Source organism: Falco cherrug, chromosome 19, assembly GCF_023634085.1.
Source record: "Falco cherrug isolate bFalChe1 chromosome 19, bFalChe1.pri, whole genome shotgun sequence".
Lineage (NCBI taxonomy): Eukaryota > Metazoa > Chordata > Aves > Falconiformes > Falconidae > Falco > Falco cherrug.
Window position 1 is genome coordinate 4,957,455 of NC_073715.1, and position 19,367 is coordinate 4,976,821.

Here is a 19,367-nt window from a genome sequence, read left to right on the forward strand (position 1 = left end):
GGCGGCCCCGGCGGGGCGGGCGGGGGCGGGTGGGGCGGGGCGGGGGCGGGCGGCGGGACCTACTTTCCTCTGGAAATGGCCGCGCCGGGGAGCACCGTCCGCCCCGCGCCCCGAGGCCCGTCGGCGTAGGGCGGCCGCGGGGGTAAGAACCGGGCGGCGGGTGGGGGGTGGCTCTACCGGGGCTCCCGCGCCTTCGGGCCCGGGCCCTGAGGCCCCGGAAGGGAGAGGCTCCACGTTCGGCCCCAGGCCGCACCGCCTCCGCCGCGCCGGGCCGGGCCGCGCCGCCGCCGCCGCCTCCTCCCGGCTAGGCCTCCCCGGCGGCCGGGCCCGGAGCGCGGCCCCCCCGGTTCCCTTTGTGTCCGCTGCCGTTACCGGGGGTTCTCCCCGACCGCGGGAGACGGCGGGGCCCGGGCCGCCGCTTGAGCGGGGAGGTACGGCCGGGCCCGGCGCTCCGGGGCCCCGGTGCCGGTGGCCGGGTAGGCCGCGGCGGGCCTGGCTGGCTCGGCCCCCCCCGGTCGCACCGGGGAAGGAGTGGGGGAAGCGCGGCTCGGGGGCACCGGGGAGGAGGGGGGGTCCCCGCGCGGTGCTTCAGCCCCCCCGGGGGCGCGGGCAGGGCCCCTCCACCGACACCCCCCCCCCCCCCCCCGGTCCCGGTGCACGCCGGGGCCCTTCCGGGGAGGGCGCAGGCCGCTCCGGGGCGGCCCTAATCCCCCCGGGATCACCGGGGAACCGGAGGCGGTTTGCTGGGGGAGGGGGGGGGCACGTATCCGCCCCCGGGCCGGGACCCTCCCAACGGCTCCGCGCCCGGCCCGGGGCTCCTTCCGCGACTCCCCCCCTCCCCCGCACCGTCCTGGGGGGGCAAGGTGGGGTTTTGGGGGGTCGGGGGCTGCCCCAGTGCGACCCCCCCAGCCCCCTGTGATTTCGGCGGGGGGGGGGGGGGGGGGGGGGGGGAGTCGTGCCCCCCCGGGTGCAGCCCAGCCCCCCTCTTCCTGCGCGTGGCTTGTACTTCGGGGTCTCCTTTGCTGCCCCCTCCCCCCCGCAGCCGCTTGGGTCCCCCCGGGTTTTTGGGGTGCGTGTGACATACCGGTGGGAGGGGGTGGCAGCGGGTGGGGCTGTGGCCCTCCCCCAGCTTTGGTCGTGGTGTTGGGGGTGACCCTCCCCCTGGGACCCCCCCCCCCCCCCCCCGGCACCGCATGGCTTTGACGCTGTGCTTGGGGAAACTGAGGCACGGGCAGGACCGGCAGGGGGGACCTGGGCACCCCGCTTTATCGCTGCACCCCAAATCCCACCTGGGAGGCACTTGGGGGGGGGTCCTAGCTTCACTGAGGGTGCTTCCCCCCGCTGCTGCAGGCGGTGCTGCTGCTGCTGGGGGGTGTGTGTCTGGGTGGCTTCTCGGGGGTCCCGGTGACCCCCCGGGGGTGCCAGTGTGCAGTGGAGCTGAGGTTGACCCCCCCCACGCCCCTGGCCTGGGTTTAATCGAGGTCATGCACCCTCAGCCCCCCCCCCTGTGGCTTTGCTGGTGGGGACTGGGCTGCCCTAGATATGCTGGGGGGTGGGGGGCACCTGGGGGGTCGTGGGGGACTGGTGAGGAACTGTCCCCAAGGTGGGGCACAGGGTCTCCCGGACCCCCGGGGAACCGGGATGTGCAGCATGTGTGTTGGGGGTCGCTTCCACCAGGTTGAGACCCCACAAACTTGCCCTGGGGGGTGGGAAACGGAACTGGAGGGGGCTGCCCTGTTCCTTGGGTGGGGGTGGGGGTGGTCTCGGGGTGGGGGGGTGGGGGGGCTGTGGGTCCCTTTACCCCCGTGCTGATGGCTCTCGTCCCCTCGCAGCCGCGGGCCCTCCCCCGAGGGACGCCGGAGGCAGGATGGATGAACAGAAGCTGCCCAGCGAGGAGAAGGACGCGGACGCGCCAGGTGAGCCCGGGGCAGGGCACTGGGGTGGGGGGGTGGGGGCACGGGCACGGCACCGGTTCTTGTCACCTCCCCCCCCACGGTGGCTGACACCCGCTCTCCCGGCAGCCGATGGGGCCGTGGCCTCGGAGGAGATGGGCAGCGCGGAGGGAGACCCCCTGAAACCCCCCGAAGGAGCCTCCGCGGGGCCGGAGCCAGAGAGCACAGACACGAAGGGACCTCCCCAGGCTGGCAGGTGAGGATGGGGGGGCTGGGGTGGGGGTGGGAGGGGGCGTGAAGTGGGGGTGGGGGTGTCCTGAGCATCCCTGACCTCCCCACCCCGTGGTTCCCCAGCCCGCCAGCCCGTCGCTGCGCCCTCTGCAACTGTGGGGACTGGAGCCCGCACGGGCAGCGGGAGCTGCAGCGCTTTGAGCCAGCGCCCGACTGGCCCGAGCGGCTGGTGGGGCACGAGCCCCCCGAGGGTCCCGGCCAGCCCCCCCCCCAGCTGGAGCCCGTGGGTGACGACCTGGCACAGATTGGTTTCTCCGAGCGGGTGACTCCGGCGCAGCTCTTTGAGCCGACGGGTGAGTGTGGTGACAGTGCTGGGGTCCCCGTCGCGCCCCTCTGTGTGTTCCCCTCCCCACCCCCCGGCGCTGGGGTCCCCATCGCGCCCCTCTGTGTGTTCCCCTCCCCACCCCCCGGCACTGGGGTCCCCGTCGCGCCCCTCTGTGTGTTCCCCTCCCCACCCCCGGCGCTGGGGTCCCCGTTGCGCCCCTCTGTGTGTTCCCCTCCCCACCCCCCGGCGCTGGGGTCCCCGTCGCGCCCCTCTGTGTGTTCCCCTTCCCCCCCACTGCTGTCACTGACGCCCCCTCCCCACAGGGCACTGCTGGGTCCATCGCTGGTGCGCAGCCTGGTCCGCCGGCGTGGGGCAGGAGGCGGCGGGGCTGGTCGGTGTGGACAGAGCTGTTTTCTCAGGGATCTCACAGGTAAAAGTGGATCCCGGGGTAGGTTGAGGGGGCAGTGGGGGGGGGGGCTCAGCCCGGCCCCTGGCAGCGTCTCTGACCCCATTGGACTCTTGGTTTCAGAAATGTGAACACTGTCGGCGGACGGGGGCCACCATCCCGTGCCGGGCGGCCGGCTGCCCCCGCCTCTACCACTTCCCCTGCGCCGCTGCTGCCGGCTGCTTCCAGTCCATGAAGACCCTGCGGCTCCTCTGTCCCGATCACGCCACCGAAGCTGTGCAGATGGGTGCGTGGGGGCTGGGGCTGCTGGCCCTGGGTGCAAGGGGTGGCTGGCCAGGCGGGGGGGGGGGGGGGCTGGGGCCCTTCCCACCCCAGAGGGGGGTCCCGGTGGGTCAGGGGGTGGCTCTGACAGCCCCCCGGCTCTGTTCCCCCATGCAGAGGATGCCCGGTGCTCGGTGTGCGATGGGCCGGGCGACCTGCGGGATTTGGTTTTCTGCACCAGCTGCGGGCAGCACTACCATGGCGCTTGCCTGGACATCGCCCTGACGCCCCGCAAACGCTCGGGCTGGCAGTGCCCCGAGTGCAAAGTGTGCCAGACCTGCAGGTGAGCCCCACGTCCCTGTGACCCGGGGAGGGGACACACGACACAACGAGGGGGATGCGACCCTCACCCCTGTCCCCGCACCCCGCAGGCAGCCCGGCGAGGACTCCATGATGCTGGTTTGCGAGGCTTGCGATAAGGGCTACCACACCTTCTGCATGCAGCCGGCCATCGAGGCTCTCCCCGCCGACTCCTGGAAGTGCAAGGTACGTCCCGCTCTTGCTGAGGGGGTACGGGGTACCTAGCCCCCCTGCCCCCTTGACGTGCTTTTCTCCCACCCCTCTTTCCAGAACTGCCGCGTCTGCTCCGATTGTGGCCGGCGCCCGGCGGGGCTCGACCCCGGCTGCCAGTGGGACAGGAGCTACTCGGTGTGCGAGGGCTGCCAGCAGCGCCGCGCCGCAGAGGATGCCCGCGGGGTAGTGGTACACGCGCCGCAGCCGGACCCCCCCCCCCAGATGTGAGTGGGGATGGGGGGACTACTTGGGGGGTGTCGGGCTGGGTGCCTCCTTTGGGGGTAGAAGTGGCTCATGCCACCCCCTCCCCTCACCTGGTGTCCCCGTCCCCCCCTCCAGGTTGGCGTCCCCCGGCTGCAGCGAGCCAACGGATGTGCCTGGCCCCCCACCCAAGCTGGAGCCTGTGGGGTGTGATGAGGAGACGCAGCTGGAGGGGGACCCCCAAGAGGCACCCCTGGCTGATAGCGGGTCTCCTCCCGGCGAGCTGACCCCTGTGGAGGTGCCCCCTGATGAACTGACCCTCGACGTGCAGCCCCCTCCTCGCATACTGCCCTCTGATGAGCCCCCCCTTGATGAGCTGCCCCTCGAGAGACCACCCCTCGATGAGCCGCCCCTCGACAGACCCCCCCTCGTGGAGCTGCTCCCCGACGAAACACCCCTCAACGAGCCGCCCCTCGATGAGCTGCCCCTTGACGACGAGTTGCCCCTCGACGTACCTCCCCTTGACAAGCTGTCCCCCAGTAAACCGCCCCCCGAGGAGCTGCCCCTTGACGAGCTGCCCCCCGAGGAGCTGCCCCTTGACGAGCTGCCCCCCGAGGAGCTGCCCCCCGAGGAGCCGCTCCTTGACAAATTGCCCCCTGATGAGTTACCCCCCAACGAGCTGCCCCCCGAGGAGCTGCCCCTTGACGAGCTGCCCCCCGAGGAACCTCCCCTTGACGAGCTGCCCCCCGAGGAACCTCCCCATGACGAGCTGCCCCCCGAGGAACCTCCCCATGACGAGCTGCCCCCCGAGGAACCTCCCCATGACGAGCTGCCCCCCGAGGAACCTCCCCATGACGAGCTGCCCCCCGAGGAACCTCCCCATGACGAGCTGCCCCCCGAGGAACCTCCCCATGACGAGCTGCCCCCCGAGGAACCTCCCCATGACGAGCTGCCCCCCGAGGAACCTCCCCATGACGAGCTGCCCCCCGAGGAACTTCCTGATCATGAGCTGCCCCCCGAGGAACCTCCCCATGACGAGCTGCCCCCCGAGGAACCTCCCCATGACGAGCTGCCCCCCGAGGAACCTCCCCATGACGAGCTGCCCCCCGAGGAACCTCCCCATGACGAGCTGCCCCCCGAGGAACCTCCCCATGACGAGCTGCCCCCCGAGGAACCTCCCCATGACGAGCTGCCCCCCGAGGAACCTCCCCATGACGAGCTGACCCCCGAGGAACCTCCCCATGACGAGCTGACCCCCGAGGAACCTCCCCATGACGAGCTGCCCCCCGAGGAACCTCCCCATGACGAGCTGACCCCCGAGGAACTTCCCGATCATGAGCTGCCCCCCGAGGAACCTCCCCATGACGAGCTGCCCCCCGAGAAACCTCCCCATGACGAGCTGCCCCCCGAGGAACCTCCCCATGACGAGCTGCCCCCCGAGGAACCTCCCCATGACGAGCTGCCCCCCGAGGAACTTCCTGATCATGAGCTGCCCCCCGAGGAACCTCCCCATGACGAGCTGCTCCCCAGCGAGCTGCCCCCCGAAGAGCCGCTCCTCGGCGAGCTGCCCCCTGAGGATGACCTGAAGCCACCAGGTAAATAGAGGATTCTCAGTCTGTCCCCTTCCCCTCCTGTTGTCTCCTATGGGTGCAGGGGTCCTACACCCAGGTCCTCGCACTGGTCTTGTGTGACCCTGAACCTGTTGACCCCGATTGCGTGTTTCGATGTCCCATTGTGGGGGTACACGGCAGGTCTGGGGTGTCCCTGGGCCAGGCTGAGTTGCCTCAACCCCAGGCTGGGTGGCACGGGGGGCTCTAGGGGACCCCCATACCTCCCTCACCCCTGGCCCCATCCCGCAGGTCTCCTTCCCGAGGTGGCGGTGGCAGAGGAAGCGCCCACCCTGGCCCCGGAGGTGTCCCCCGAAGAGGAGATGGAGATGGAGCCAGAGCCCTTGCTGCCCCTGGAGATGGCACTCCCACCCCCTGCTCCCCCAGGTGGGTCTGGGGGTGGCACCGAGGTTTTAGAAGGGGGTGTGAGGGGTGGGTGTCTCTGGGGGGGAGACTGTGGCATCACCGTCCCTTCCTCTTCACCCTTCCAGATCTCCGCGCCATCTCACCTGCCCACCCCCCAGACCCCTCGCCTGACGTCAAGGAGGACGAAGTGGCCGAGCCTCCCCCCCCAGCCCTGCCCGAGCCCCCCGGCAGCCCCGGCACTGCCATGGACACCGAGCCCCCCGGCTCCCCGCCACCCCCCCTGGGCTCCCCTGCCTGCACCCCAGGCCCCACCGAGCCCCCTGAGGATGAGGAGATGGAGACAGCCGGTGGGGAGGGGGTGTCGCCAGCCAGCCCCCCCGGAGATGGCCCCCATGCCAGCCCAGCCCCGGAGCTGGGACCCTTCCCGGGTCTGCCTGAGGAGGAGGAGGAGGAGGAAGAAGAGGCTCCAAGGCTGGAGCGGGAGGGCACCAGTGGCAGCTCCCCGCCGCTGAGTGAGGAGGATGCGCTGGAGGAAGGCCGGGCTGGGGGGGACCCCGAAGCCAAGGGATCCCCCCTGCTCCTGGAACCGGAGGAGCTGGGCCCCGAGACCCCCATGGAGGTGTGTGCCGCCGGGGAGAAGCTGCTGGAACGTGGGGACGAGGGGGGCTCCGAGCCCCCAGCCCTGCGCCCCCGCCCCGACATCCTCAATGAGATCTCCAACTTGAGTCAGGGGGACACCAGCAGCAGCTTCCCTGGCTCGGAGCCGCTGCTGGGGTCCCCGGACCCTGAGGGGGGGGGCTCGCTGTCCCTGGAGCTGGGACCACCTTCGGCCGATGCCAGCCTGCAGAAGGAGGACGCCGGGTCGCTACCGCTGGGTGCCGAGACCGACGACTCGTTGCTCTTCGAACCGGCCGCCAAAGGGGACGGGGACAAGAGCCGGCGGCGCAGCTCCCCGGGGCGCTCCCGTGTCAAGCAGGTATTGAGGGGGGGGGGACACACACCCAAGGGGTCCAGCACCCTTACTGCCCTGCCAGGGCTGTGCCCCCCCTCCCTGGGCTGCCCCTGCGGTGAGTAGGCGAGGGCTGTGGGGGTGGGATGGGGGCCGTGCCCCTCCGCTGCCCCTGCCTTGGCTGGGATGTATGGTGGGGGTCCGGCCGGGCCCCCCCCACCCCCGGTTGCTGTAACCCCCCCCCCCCCCCCGCCTCTCCCCTTGGCCCTAGGGTCGCAGCAGCAGCTTCCCGGGGCGGAGGCGCCCCCGAGGTGGGTCCCACGGGGGCCGGGGCCGGGGCCGTGCGCGCCTGAAGTCGACCACCTCGTCCGTTGACACCCTAGCAGTAAGGCTGGGCTGGGGGCGGAGGTGGGGGGCTGGGGGCAGGGGGGGTGTCCCCCCAAGCTGTTAAGTGCCAGAGCTGAGTGCCGAGCGTTTCCCCCCATCCCGTTCCCCACCATCCCATTGCCTTGGAAAGGTTTGGGACCCCGTGGGGTGGGTGGGGGTCCTGGGGGGGAGGTGGCTGCCTGGGGTTGTGCTGTGGGGGCTGGGGGTTTCACCCTGCACAAGTGTAGAGCTGGGCTCACAGGTGGGCAGGGGGTCTGCTGTGCCTGCCTGTTCCTGTGCCCCCCCCCCCCAGGTTTGGCACCGGAGTTTGGCTGTTGCCTCCCCAAACTGCCCGGAGAGTGGGGGTCCTTGGTGCTGAGCCCCCTCCCCAACTCTGTCCCCAGCTTGCCGACGTGGAGAGCTCGCCTAGCAAGGAGGAGGATGAGGACGATGATGACACGATGCAGAACACGGTCGTCCTCTTTTCCAACACTGACAAGTTCGTGCTCATGCAGGTAAGTGGGGTGCTCCAGGACGGACCGACGGACGGGGCCGGACAGATTTCTGTCCCTGTCACCCCCCCCCGCCAGCTCCTGTCCCCCCCCTGTTCCCCCCTCCCAGCTCCTCTCACAGCCTCTCTCCCCCAGGACATGTGCGTGGTGTGCGGCAGCTTCGGGCGCGGGGCCGAGGGGCACCTCCTTGCCTGCTCCCAGTGCTCCCAGTGCTACCACCCCTACTGCGTCAACAGCAAGGTGAGGGAGACTGGGAGCCCCCCAGCCCTGTGCTGGGTGGGCAGGACCGCACTGTGCCCCTTGGGGCCACCCAAGGTTGTGCCCAGCGTGTCCACGCTGTCCGTGCCGTGCCCTGGAGTGTCCCCAGGGTGTCCCCTGCAGCCACAACTAAGGCTGGGGACCCCCGTGGCCGTGCCTAGGGCTCACACAGACACCCCCCCCCCCCCCAATTCCTAGATCACGAAGGTGATGCTGCTGAAGGGCTGGCGCTGCGTGGAATGCATCGTCTGCGAGGTGTGCGGCAAAGCCTCCGACCCCTCTCGCCTCCTGCTCTGCGACGACTGCGACATCAGCTACCACACGTACTGCCTGGACCCCCCCTTGCAAACCGTGCCCAAGGGCGGCTGGAAATGCAAATGGTGCGCGGGGGGAGGACACGGGGAGCCCTGGGAGTGGGTGCTCAGGGCTGGTGCTGAGCCCTGGGGGCTCTCCTCCGTTTCCCCCCCCCCACCCCGCCAGGTGCGTGTGCTGCGTGCAGTGCGGGGCAGCGTCCCCCGGGTTCCACTGCGAGTGGCAGAACAACTACACCCACTGCGCGCCCTGCGCCAGCTTGGTCGTCTGCCCCTTCTGCCGCGAGAAATACGTGGAGGACGATCTGCTCATCCAGTGCCGGCACTGCGATCGGTGAGCACTGCACCCCCCCCACCCCCAGCATCCAGCTCCCACCCCGCCCCAGGGTCAGGGGGCGGGGGGGGGGTCCTTGGTGTTCGGGGCGTGTGACGGGGTCCCCGCTGCCCGCAGGTGGCTGCACGCGGCGTGCGACAGCCTCTTCACGGAGGAGGAGGTGGAGCAGGCTGCGGATGAAGGCTTCGACTGCAGCGCTTGCCAGCCCTACGTGGTCAAGCCGGCCGGTGAGCACCCAGGGTGGGGGGAACCCGTGGGGTTTGGGGGGGTGGGGGGAGCCTGTGGGGTTCGGGGGACATTTGGGGACGTGGGGACTCACCTCGCTGTCGGTTCTCCCTCTGCAGTGCCTGTGCCTCCCCCAGACATCGCCTCGGTCAAGGCCAAGGAGCCAGGTCTGTGCGGGGCGGGGGAGTGGGTGCTGGGGGTGGGGGTGAGGTGGGGGCACTGGGGCTGGGCGCTGGGGGTTGGGGCGCTGAGGTGGGTGCAGGGTGGGTGCTGGGGGTGGGGGGGCGCTGGGGCTGGGTGTGGGGGAGGTGCTGGGGTGGGTGCAGGGTGCGGGCTGGGTGCTAGGGGTGGGGGCGCTGGGGTGGGTGCTGGGGGTGCTGGGGCTGGGCACTGGGTTGGTGGGGTGGGTGCTGGGCTGGGTGCTGGGTTCTGGGGGTGGGGGCGCTGGGGCTGGGCGTGGGGGGGCACTGGGGTGGGTGCAGGTTGGGTGCTGGGGGTGGGGGCACTGGGGTGGGTGCTGGGCTGGGGGCTGGGTCTGGGTGCCTGGGGGTGGGAGTGCTGGGACTGGGTACTGGGGTGGGTGCTGGGCTGGGTGCTGGGTTTTGGGGGGGGGGGGGGGGGCGCTGGGGTGGGGGCTGGGTGCTGGGGGTGGGAGTGCTGGGGGGGGTGCTGGGGTGGGTGCTGGGTTTTGGGGGGGTACTGGGGTGGGGTGGGTGCTGGGGGTGGGTGCTGGGTCTGGGTGCTGGGGGTGGGAGTGCTGGGGCTGGGCGGGTACTGGGGTGGGTGCTGGGCTGGGTGCTGGTTTTTGGGGTGGGTGCAGGGTGGGTGCTGGGGGTGGGGGGCGCTGGGGTGGGTGCTGGGTCTGGGTGCTGGGGGTGGGAGTGCTGGGGCTGGGTGCTGGGGGGGTACTGGGGTGGGTGCTGGGCTGGGTGCTGGGTTTTGGGGGGGGTACTGGGGTGGGTGCTGGGGGTGGGGGCGCTGGGGTTGGGCACTGGGGGGTACTGGGGTGGGTGCTGTGCTGGGTTTTGGGGGGGGGCGCTGGGGTGGGTGCAGGGTGGGTGCTTTTGTCCCCAACGCTGCCTGTCGTCCCCGCAGAGCCCCAATATTTCCGTTTCGAGGGCGTGTGGCTGACGGAGACGGGGATGGCGGTGCTGCGCAACCTCTCGCTGTCCCCCTTGCACAAGCGCCGGCAGCGCAAGGGGCGGCTGGGCCCCCTGAACGGGGACGGGGGGCTGGAGGGGGGCGACCCCCTGGGCCCCGATGACAAGAAGGATGCCGACCTGGATGCCGACGAGCTGCTCAAAGCCGAAGGTGGGTATCCCCAGCGGGCGAGCTGGCGGGGTGCGCCGGGGGGGTGCAGGGGGACCTCGGTAACGTGCGTCGGTGGGTGTCTTGTGTCGTCCCCCCCCTTCCCCCAGTGGGTGTCGAGCACATGGAGTGTGAGATCAAGCTGGAGGCTCCGGCCAGCCCCGACCGCGACGTGGGGGCAGACGGGGACTCGGGGAAGGGGCTGGAAGACCCGGAGGAGTGCAAGAAGAGGAAGCGCAAGCCATACCGGCCCGGTGAGTGTCACCCGGACCTGCCCCCCCCCCCCCAGCCTGGACTCTACCCCCGGCCCGGTGGGTGTCACCTGGGGCTGCCCCCCCAGCCCAGCCCACCCCCCGGCCCTGCTGTGACCCCCCACCTCCTCTTCTCTGTGCTCCCCAGGCATCGGCGGCTTCATGGTGCGGCAGCGCAAGTCCCACACGCGCCTGAAGAAGGTCTCGTTGGTGCTGGCCGAGGTGGGGCGTGAGGGGCTGAGCGCCGAGGGGCACCCAGAGGACGGTAGGGTCCCCTGGCACCCGCTCCTTCCTTTCCCTTTCCCCCTCGCCCTTTCCCCCTCGCCCTTTCCCCCTCGCCCTTTCCCCCTCGCCCTTTCCCCCTCGCCCTTTCCCCCTCGCCCTTTCCCCCTCGCCCTTTCCCCCTCGCCCTTTCCCCCTCGCCCTTTCCCCCTCGCCCTTTCCCCCTCGCCCTTTCCCCCTCGCCCTTTCCCCCTCGCCCTTTCCCCCTCGCCCTTTCCCCCTCGCCCTTTCCCCCTCGCCCTTTCCCCCTCGCCCTTTCCCCCTCGCCCTTTCCCCCTCGCCCTTTCCCCCTCGCCCTTTCCCCCTTGCCCCCGGCTCCCCCAGGATGGAGAGGGGCTGTGGGGTGCCCTCCATGGTGGGGGGACAGTGCCGTGCCTGAGCATGTCCTGTGGCACGGGAACAGCCCCACATTTTTGGGGGGGATGTTTTTAACGGGGTGCCTGTTGCAGGGGCTCCGGGTGATCTCCCGGCCGAGAGCGGCCTGGATCCGGGCTCGGCAGAGGGGGACGAGAAGAAGAAACGGCGGGGAAGGAAGAAGAGCAAGTTGGAGGACATGTTCCCCCCCTACCTGCAGGTGGGGTGGATGGAGGTGGCCCCGGGGGGGGTCGGAGGTGGCCCCGGGGGGGGTGGAGGGTGGACAGAGGAGGTGGCTCCGGGGAGGATGGAGGTGGCCCCAGGGTGGTGACAGATGAGGGGACACCCTGAGGGACGCCGTGGCGCTGATGGCAGCTCCCCCTTTGGCAGGAGGCATTTTTTGGGAAGGCGCTGATGGACCTGAGCCGGAAGGCGCTGCTGGCAGCGGGCGGCGTGGGGGACGGGGCCGCCCGCCCCTCCCTGGGCCAGGGTGCCCCACGGCCCAAGGGGGACCCCACTCTGGCTGGGGCACTACAGGGCGCCCCCCCTGACAGGAGGGAGACCCCCACGCACCCCCGAGGTGAGCGCGGGCAGGATCTGGCCTGGGACTCCAAACCTTGGCCACCGTGCCCGTGAGGGGCTCGTGGGGGGGGGGGGGGTTTGGGGGTGCTTTGAGGATGCTGAGGGCTCTTGGGGGTTGCTGCCGACCCCGGGTGCTGGGGGGTGACCCCGGGGGTGGGGGGTGACCCCGGGGGGCCATTGGAGGGTACTGTTGTCCCCGCCCCCCCAAGGTGGCCCAGCCCCACTGAGGCCTGGTGCCCCGCAGGGGATGACAGCACCGACGGCAGTGCCGCGGCTCCTGACGACGATGGCAAGGAGGATGCGAAGGCCGAGGACCTGGGTGAGCCCCGGGACCTCCCGGGACCCTCCTCGTGGGCCGCCGGGGCGGACAGAGAGCAGAGTCCTCCGTGGGGCCTTCGAGAGGCGGCCTAGAGCGTCTGCAACCATAGAGGCGGAACTGCTCTATGGTTTGGGGAGTACGCTCTAGGCAGGGCGGGAAGTGCGAGGAGAGGAACTCTATGGTTTCCCTGTGTGATTCCCTGGAGCTGGTGACCATAGAGTGGCGCCTAGCGCGCCCCCGCGTGGTGGGGCGCTCTGCACGGCTTTGGCGGACTGGAGGAGTGCTGTTGCCCTGGAGGAGTTGGGGGGTGGGTGGGTCCTGGGGTGGAGGCTCCTCAGCCCTGAGCTGGGGGGTCCCAGGGTGCTGAGGGCATCTGCTGTTTCCTCCTCGCAGGGACTGATGAGCCGAAGGATTCCCCAGACCCTGGGGACGCTGAGAAACCGGCCACCCCGGGTGAGGGTGCGCTCAGCTCCGACCTCGACAAGATCCCCACGGAAGGTGAGGGCGTCCCCGTGGGTCCCCCTCAGCACGGGAGGACCCTGAGGCGGAACCCCCAGGTTCCTCATCCACCATCCCTCTGTGAGATTTACACTGAGTGCTGCCTGCGACAGCTCAGCTCTTCCTTCTCCCCCCTGGCAGAGCTGCCCAAGATGGAGAGCAAAGACGTCCAGCAGCTCTTCAAGGACGTGCTGGGCTCGGCAGAGCGTGGGGAGCAGCCCCTGAACTGCGTGGCTGTGGGGATGGAGGCCAGCGGCGCAGGGCAGGACCCCAGCCGGGCGCAGCGACCGTTCCTGCAAGGAGATCTCCAGCTGCCGGGGCAGGGTAGGTGGAGGTGGCACAGCCCCGAGCCGAGATGTGGTGATGGGGGAGGGGGGGTGTCCCGGTGGCGGGGGGAGAGGGGCAGGACTCAGGCTGCCCCAGGAAAGCCAACATGTTGGGGTTGAGCTGTTTGAAGAGCAGCGGGTGCCGGTGGTACAGGACGGCGCAGATTCCTGGGTCTTCCCTGTTGCTCTGGGGATGGGCATGGGAAGCGTTTTGGGGGCGTATGGGGGGAACCTTGTATTGGCTGAGGGCTGCTAGGGCTCCTGGGGGGGGGGCACAGGCCTGGGCCCCAGTTCTGCCGTCCCTGCAACCCCTCTCCCTTTCCTTGCAGGGAGCGTTTCCCTGGGCTCGCTCTCCGGAGCTGTCTCCCTGGAGTCATATTCAGGTGTCTGCCAGTCCCCGTTCCTCGATAACAGGTACACAGGCGACTGGGGGTGCTGGGGCTGGCCTCCCTGCCGGGACTGAACCCCAGAATGTTGCCAGACCCCCCTCTTTCTTCACACCCTGCTGGTCTATGACACTCTTTCCTGTACGCAGGGAACGGAGTGGCTTCTTCAGCCCGGACCACTGCGAGCCCGAGAGCCCCTGGGCCAGCAGCTCAGCTGCCACCACCCCCTCGACACCCACGACACCCACGACGGAGGGGGAGGGCGACGGGCTGTCCTACAACCAGCGCAGCCTGCAGCGCTGGGAGAAGGATGAGGAGCTGGGCGAGCTCTCCACCATCTCGCCCGTCCTCTACGCCAACATGAACTTTCCCAACCTCAAGCAGGATTACCCAGGTAGGGCTCTGGGGGGGCTGCGATTGCCCCGTTGCGGGGGGAGCTGGGTGCTGTGTGACACCCCTCGTGGTCCCTTTTGGAGGGGAGAACTCGTCTGCTGCGGCACAGGGCTTGGCTGTGGGGCTGAAGCGCTCCGTGCAACGATGGGGGGGGGGGGTGTCTCAGCACCAGATCCTGGGCACGGGGCTGTCCCTGCGTAAGAAGGGGGATGGTCACCCCCCGAGGGCTTGGGGGGGCTTGGCAGCTATGGGCTAACGTTGCTTTTTTTCCTCTTTCTCTGCTCCTACCGGACTCCCAGACTGGTCGAGCCGTTGTAAACAGATCATGAAGCTCTGGAGAAAGGTCCCCGCCACAGACAAAGCCCCCTATTTGGTGAGTGCCGGGGCATCACTGGGGCGGGGGGGGCCTGGGCGCCGGGGGCTGCTCTGGAGTCAGCTGGCGCTTCGTGTTTTTGTTAGCAAAAGGCCAAAGATAACCGGGCGGCTCATCGCATCAACAAGGTGCAGAAGGTACGTGCTGGAGCGGGAGGTGCCCGGCGGCCCTGGCCCAGCCCTGGGGGAGGGGACGTGGCGTGCCCACCCCTTGCCCCCTTAGCCCCTTCCCCAGCCCGCTGGGAGGGCAGGCGGGGGTCCCCGCAGCCCTGACGGCCGGGCTCTCTCTGCAGCAGGCCGAGAGCCAGATCAACAAGCAGACCAAAGGGGAGGGACTGCGCAAGCCGGAGAGACCCTCGCTGCACCTGCGGATCCCTGTGCCGCCGGGGGCACAGCCCGTCTACATCAGCAGCCCCCCCAGCGCCGGCGAGGGCTTCTTGAAGCCCCCGGCGGGTGCCGGAGTGGGGCCGGAGTCGCCCAGTGAGCTTTTCCTCAAGCTCCCACCCCAGTCCCCTGCCCAAGTGCCTTCGCACGATCCCTACGGCGCGGCCCCCCCCCTACGCGCTGGAGCCCCGTTTCCCCTCGCCCCTCAGCCAGAGCCCCACGGCGGGCGCTGCCTTCCAGCCATTCCCCAGCCACCCCCAGCCCCGTGCTGGCCCCAGCTCCCAGCCCCCCGATTTCCACCCCACGCCCCCCGGCACCCCCCGGCACCAGCCTGGTACCCCCGACCCTTTCCTGAAGCCCCGGTGCCCTTCCTTGGACAACCTCTCGGTACCGGGGAGCCCCGGCGCCCGCCCCCCCGAAGCCCTGCTGTCTCCTCTGCCTTTTGGGGAGCAGAAGAAGGGTCTGGAGGTGAAAAAGGAGGAAGGGGGGAGCCTGGGGGTCTGCTCGCCCAGCTATTCTTCCACGATGGGCTACGGGGAGTCCCCAGGCGGCCCCCACCTCTCCGCTGCGGAGCTGAAGGCGGCCGACGTCTTCAAAGCCCCCATGACCCCACGGGTCTCTCAGGTAGAGCCGCAGAGCCCGGGGCTGGGGCACCGGCCCCCCGACCCCCATCCCCTGGCCCCCTCGCCCCCCGGTCACCCTGATCTCTACCGTCAGTCGCCCTACCTGGACCCCTACTCGCAGCCCCCGCTGACCCCCCGGCTGCAGCCCCCTGAGGCTTGCTGCGCCCTCCCCCCTCGCTCCCTGCCCTCGGAGCCCTTCTCCCGCGTCCCAGCCAGCCCCCAGTCCCAGTCCAGCTCCCAGTCGCCACTCACCCCCCGCCCCCTCTCCAACGAAGCCTTCTGCCAGTCCCCCGTCACCCCCCGTTTCCAATCCCCGGACCCCTACTCCCAGCCGCCCTCCCGGCCCCAATCCCGGGACCCTTTCACCCCCCTCCACAAACCCCCTCGGCCCCAGCTGCCGGAGCCGGGGTTCAAGTCGGTGCCGCTCTCGCACAGCCCAGCGGCCGGGGGGGGTTTTGGGGGCACCCCGGCGGGTGAGCCCCACGCCAAGGCACCGGCTGGGCAGCAGCCCCCCTTCGCCCGCTCCCCCGGTGCCAGCGTCTTCCCAGGCAGCCAGCCCCCCATGCGCTTCACCTTCCCCCCCGCCGTCTCGGAGCCGCTCAAGGGCTCCCCGTCCCACCAGCCCCATGGGATGAACAGCCATTACGTCCCCAGTAAACCCCAGAGCTCAGCCTACGCCTCGTCCCCCGGTTTCCACCAAGCCGGCAGCCCCCTGGGACCGGGTACCGCCGCTACCGACACCTACAGCCTCTCGCCCCTCCGGCCCCCCTCGGTGCTGCCGCAGCAGCCCCCAGCCCCGCAGCAGCAGGATGCCTCCGTTGCCTTCTTGTCCCGAGCCACGCTGGGGCCGCCAGCTGACAAGAGGGAGGAGGTGGCGGCGGCGGCTGCCGGGCTCTCAGCGCCCCCAAACCGGGACCTGGCGGAGCTGCCCAGCGGTCAGGATGGCACCCTCGGTACCATGAGCCAGTCGGAGCTGGAGAAGCAGCGGCAGGTGAGGGCTGGCTGGTGGGCAAGCTTGGCCGTGCGGGGTCGGGAGGGGATACTGGGGAGGAACTGGGAGTGGTGGTGGGCTCGGAGCGTGGCTTTGCTGGTGGCCCCTTCCTCAGAACCACGGAGGGGGCACAGGCGCCTGGGGTGGGGGGTGGAGGTGGGCACCGAAGAGGTTCTCCGTGTCTGCTTTGTTTCTTGGGGCTTGCTCCTGGTTTTTGCTCAGGCCTAACGGCTCCGTTTCTCCCAGCGCCAGCGGCTCCGGGAGCTGCTCATCCGCCAGCAGATCCAACGCAACAGCCTACGGCAGGAGAAGGAGAGCGCGGCGGCGGCTGCCACCTCCGCGCCGGCAGCTTGGACCCCCGAGACCGGCAGCCAAGCCTTCGAGCTGAGCCGGGGCATGGCCCCCTACCAACCGGCACAGGTAGGAGAGCTCGGGGGGGGGACACACGGTTCTGCTGGCAATCAGGAAAGGGGTGGGGTGGGGCGGAGGGAGGGGGGTGACGTGTCCTTTCCTCTCTTTTTTTTTTTTTTTTTTTTTTTTTTTTTTTTTTTTAAACCCCAGGACAAGGGGCTCCTCGGGACCCTCGCCACCGCAGCCGGCACCGGGAAGTTGCCTGGCTCCGTTATGGTGCAAGCAGCGTTTGCGCAGGACGAGCGGCTCTCCCGGCCCCCACCGGCGGCCACCCCGGCCACCCTGGACGTCAACGGGAGGTGGGTGCCCAGCAGCTGGGTGAGGGGCTCGCCACGACGGGCTCCACAGTGGGGCGCTTCCCCTCAGCTCCCGCTTGTCGGGATCGCTCCCGAGGGATGGGGGGGGGGGGGAGGCTGTGGTTTTGCTGTGCCCGAGGGGGTTGGGACCCCCCGGGTGCCATGCGTGGGGTGGCAGTGCCAGCCCTGACACCACGCTGTCTTGCAGGGCGGCAGTGGGACCCCCCCAGGCCTTCTACCCCCGGGGGGTCTTCCCGGCGCCGTCCCCACAGCAGCACCTCTGGCAGCAGCAGCAGCAGGCAGCCCTGCGGCTCCCCGTCGCCTCCCGCTTCGCCCCACCGGCCCCCGGCCCCCCCGTCGGCAGCCTGGGCACCCGCCTGCCGGCACCCACCGAGGCAGTGCCCGCCTCGCCCCGCCACCCTGGGCGCCCCCTTCATCGAGCTGCGCCACAACGTGCAGAAAGGAGCCGGAGGGGTCGTGGGGTCCCCCTTTGCCCCCCAGGCACCCCGCCCCCGATTTTTTCTTCCCGGGGAGGAGGGCACCCCCCAGGCTCTCTGCGCCCCTGTCGTGCCCATGCAGGCGCTACCCCACCCCAGCCCTGCAGCCCCAGAAGATGCCGGTGCCCGCTGCCACCCCGCCTCCCCGCAGGGGCCCGAGCTGAGCAACAGCCACCACCAGCCTCCCAGCAAAGCGGCCGCCCCCCCCCGCCGCTAGCCGGCCCCCAACCTGGAGCTGCAGCACGTCCCCCCGCGCCCACTGTCCTCCGGCTCTGCCCTCCGACCTGAGGGTCCCAAAGATGGTCCCACACCGGACCCCGCGCGGCTCCGGCCCCGGGAAGAGCCCACCTGAGCCTGGAGGGGGGGCGTCTGCCCTGCGAGGTGCCGGTGGAGCCCGATTTGGACGATGATTTCGGCTCCCACAAGGACCTGGAAGACGATGATGATTTGGCCAAACCTGAGCCTGGATCCAGATGTGGCGAAAAGGGGACGATGACCTGGATAACCTGGATAACCTGGAGACAGCGGATCCCCACCTGGATGATTTGCTGAACGGCGACGAGTTCGACCTGCTGGCTTACACCGACCCCGAGCTGGACACCGGTGACAAGAAGGACATCTTCAACGAGCATCTCCGCCTGGTCGAGTCGGCCAACGAGAAAGCCGAGCGCGAAGCTCAGCTCAAGACAGAGCCAACCAGCGCCCACCTTGAAGCTCCCCGATCCCGGGGACGGCAAAGACACGGCTCCATCCACGGAGGACCGGGAGGTGCCCAAGGAAGGGTTGGTGCCGGGGTGGCTTTGGGACCCACTCCCTGCCCACCGGGCGCCGCGTTGGCCCCCGACCCGGCTTTCAAGGCACACGGTGCGGAGGCGAAGGGGGGCTCGCTGCCCACCGACGTCAAGCCCAAGCTGGAGGATGGCTGCCTGAAGACCTCCCCCTGCCAGTTCACCGCCAGCGGCCCCGAGCGGCTCCCGGTCCCGGTGAAGTCGGAGAGCCTGCAGGGCACGGATAAGATCTCTGCCTCGCTGGGGCTCAGCCTCAAATCGGCCAGACCCTCCTGAGCCCCACCGCTGGCCCGGCTCGCCTCGGCTTGCCTCACTTCCCTAACAGTGGCCATGCCGGTGTCCCCATGCCAGACAAGGACCCCTACGCCAGTCCCGGCCGTGGCTGACCCCTGCCCAGCTGGGCAGCCAAAACAACCCCTTGTTGGAAAAGTTTTGAGCTGGATGGTGGAGCTTTGGGCTTGGGAAGTGCCCGGCATTCCCCGGCTGATGACCTGGACAAGATGGAGAGCTCGCTGGTGGCCAGCGAGCTGCCCCTGCTCATCGAGGACCTGCTGGAGCACGAGAAGAAGGAGCTGCAGAAGAAGCAGCAGATGTCTGCCCACCTACCCCGGGGCAACCCCCCACCTCCCCGGCCCCAGGGCACCCCATGCTGCACGCAGCAACGGCTGGGCAGCCCCCCGAGGGGCAGCCCCCCCGCCTGGGCGCCCCACAGCCTCCCCTCCAGCTGGGCTTGGTGGCCAGGCCACCGCTGATGCCACCGCAGCAGCCCCCCGACTCGGCGCCCCCCAGCAAGGTCCGGCGCTGGCCCCCCCACATGGGTATGGCGCCCGGAGCAGCCCCACGTCTTGGCGTCCCCCCACGGCGTGCAGGTGGCCCTGGCGCAGCCGCAGCAGAGCCAGCAGCAGGTGCTGGTGCAGAAGCCCATGGCCGGGGTGCAGCCGCCCACCCTGGGGCTGAAGCCCCCCCAGCTCGTCATGCAGCAGCAGTTGGCCAACAGCTTCTTCCCAGACACAGGTAGGGGCTGGGGGGTGGTCGTTTTGGGGGTGGGTGGGAGAGGGCTGGACGTGGCGTGGTACCATCCCCCGACTCTCTCGTGGGCAGACCTGGACAAGTTTGCGGCCGAGGACATCATGGACCCCATTGCCAAGGCCAAGATGGTGGCATTGAAGGGCATCAAGAAGGTGATGGCTCAGGGCAGCATCGGGGTGGCCCAGGGCATGAACAGGTAAGGGGCACAGGGTGGGCAGTGGGGCACGGCACAGGGTGGGCAGGGTGCCTTGGCTCTGGCTCATCCCTCATCTCTCTGTGTCCCCCTCCCCAAGGCAACAGGTTTCCCTGCTGGCCCAGCGGCTCTCGGGGGGTCCGGCCGTCTCCGAGATGCAGAATCACTTGCTGACGGGGAGTGGGCAGGTGAGTGGGGTGTCAGGGGGGTGGGCAGGTGGGTGGGGGGTCTGGGGGGGGTGTCTGGGGAGTGGGCAGGTGAGTGGGG

At 70.2% G+C, this 19,367-nt stretch overlaps 1 protein-coding gene across 1 annotated transcript in view; it reads left to right on the forward strand.

Annotated features, from left to right (window-relative positions):
* The first annotated feature begins 1,843 nt into the window (after window positions 1-1,843).
* KMT2D (lysine methyltransferase 2D) overlaps window positions 1,844-19,367 on the forward strand; it is an 18,097-nt gene continuing 573 nt past the window's right edge. The window contains 51 exon segments of the mRNA XM_055697245.1: window positions 1,844-1,916; window positions 2,022-2,148; window positions 2,247-2,476; window positions 2,772-2,878; window positions 2,978-3,140; window positions 3,293-3,458; window positions 3,547-3,661; window positions 3,746-3,912; window positions 4,028-4,181; window positions 4,629-5,484; window positions 5,749-5,883; window positions 5,988-6,838; window positions 7,083-7,196; window positions 7,582-7,692; window positions 7,825-7,929; window positions 8,146-8,327; window positions 8,428-8,592; window positions 8,710-8,819; window positions 8,937-8,984; window positions 9,913-10,128; window positions 10,236-10,379; window positions 10,525-10,641; window positions 11,108-11,232; window positions 11,403-11,592; window positions 11,839-11,913; window positions 12,307-12,411; window positions 12,553-12,735; window positions 13,067-13,151; window positions 13,273-13,517; window positions 13,816-13,889; window positions 13,976-14,026; window positions 14,182-14,439; window positions 14,441-15,886; window positions 16,133-16,306; window positions 16,448-16,596; window positions 16,802-17,003; window positions 17,005-17,178; window positions 17,180-17,222; window positions 17,225-17,403; window positions 17,406-17,543; window positions 17,545-17,571; window positions 17,573-17,788; window positions 17,790-17,878; window positions 17,911-18,134; window positions 18,137-18,495; window positions 18,498-18,641; window positions 18,644-18,685; window positions 18,687-18,710; window positions 18,712-18,892; window positions 18,980-19,103; window positions 19,201-19,288. Coding sequence (XP_055553220.1) covers window positions 1,868-1,916; window positions 2,022-2,148; window positions 2,247-2,476; window positions 2,772-2,878; window positions 2,978-3,140; window positions 3,293-3,458; window positions 3,547-3,661; window positions 3,746-3,912; window positions 4,028-4,181; window positions 4,629-5,484; window positions 5,749-5,883; window positions 5,988-6,838; window positions 7,083-7,196; window positions 7,582-7,692; window positions 7,825-7,929; window positions 8,146-8,327; window positions 8,428-8,592; window positions 8,710-8,819; window positions 8,937-8,984; window positions 9,913-10,128; window positions 10,236-10,379; window positions 10,525-10,641; window positions 11,108-11,232; window positions 11,403-11,592; window positions 11,839-11,913; window positions 12,307-12,411; window positions 12,553-12,735; window positions 13,067-13,151; window positions 13,273-13,517; window positions 13,816-13,889; window positions 13,976-14,026; window positions 14,182-14,439; window positions 14,441-15,886; window positions 16,133-16,306; window positions 16,448-16,596; window positions 16,802-17,003; window positions 17,005-17,178; window positions 17,180-17,222; window positions 17,225-17,403; window positions 17,406-17,543; window positions 17,545-17,571; window positions 17,573-17,788; window positions 17,790-17,878; window positions 17,911-18,134; window positions 18,137-18,495; window positions 18,498-18,641; window positions 18,644-18,685; window positions 18,687-18,710; window positions 18,712-18,892; window positions 18,980-19,103; window positions 19,201-19,288 — 9,846 coding nt within the window. The 5' untranslated portion in view covers window positions 1,844-1,867.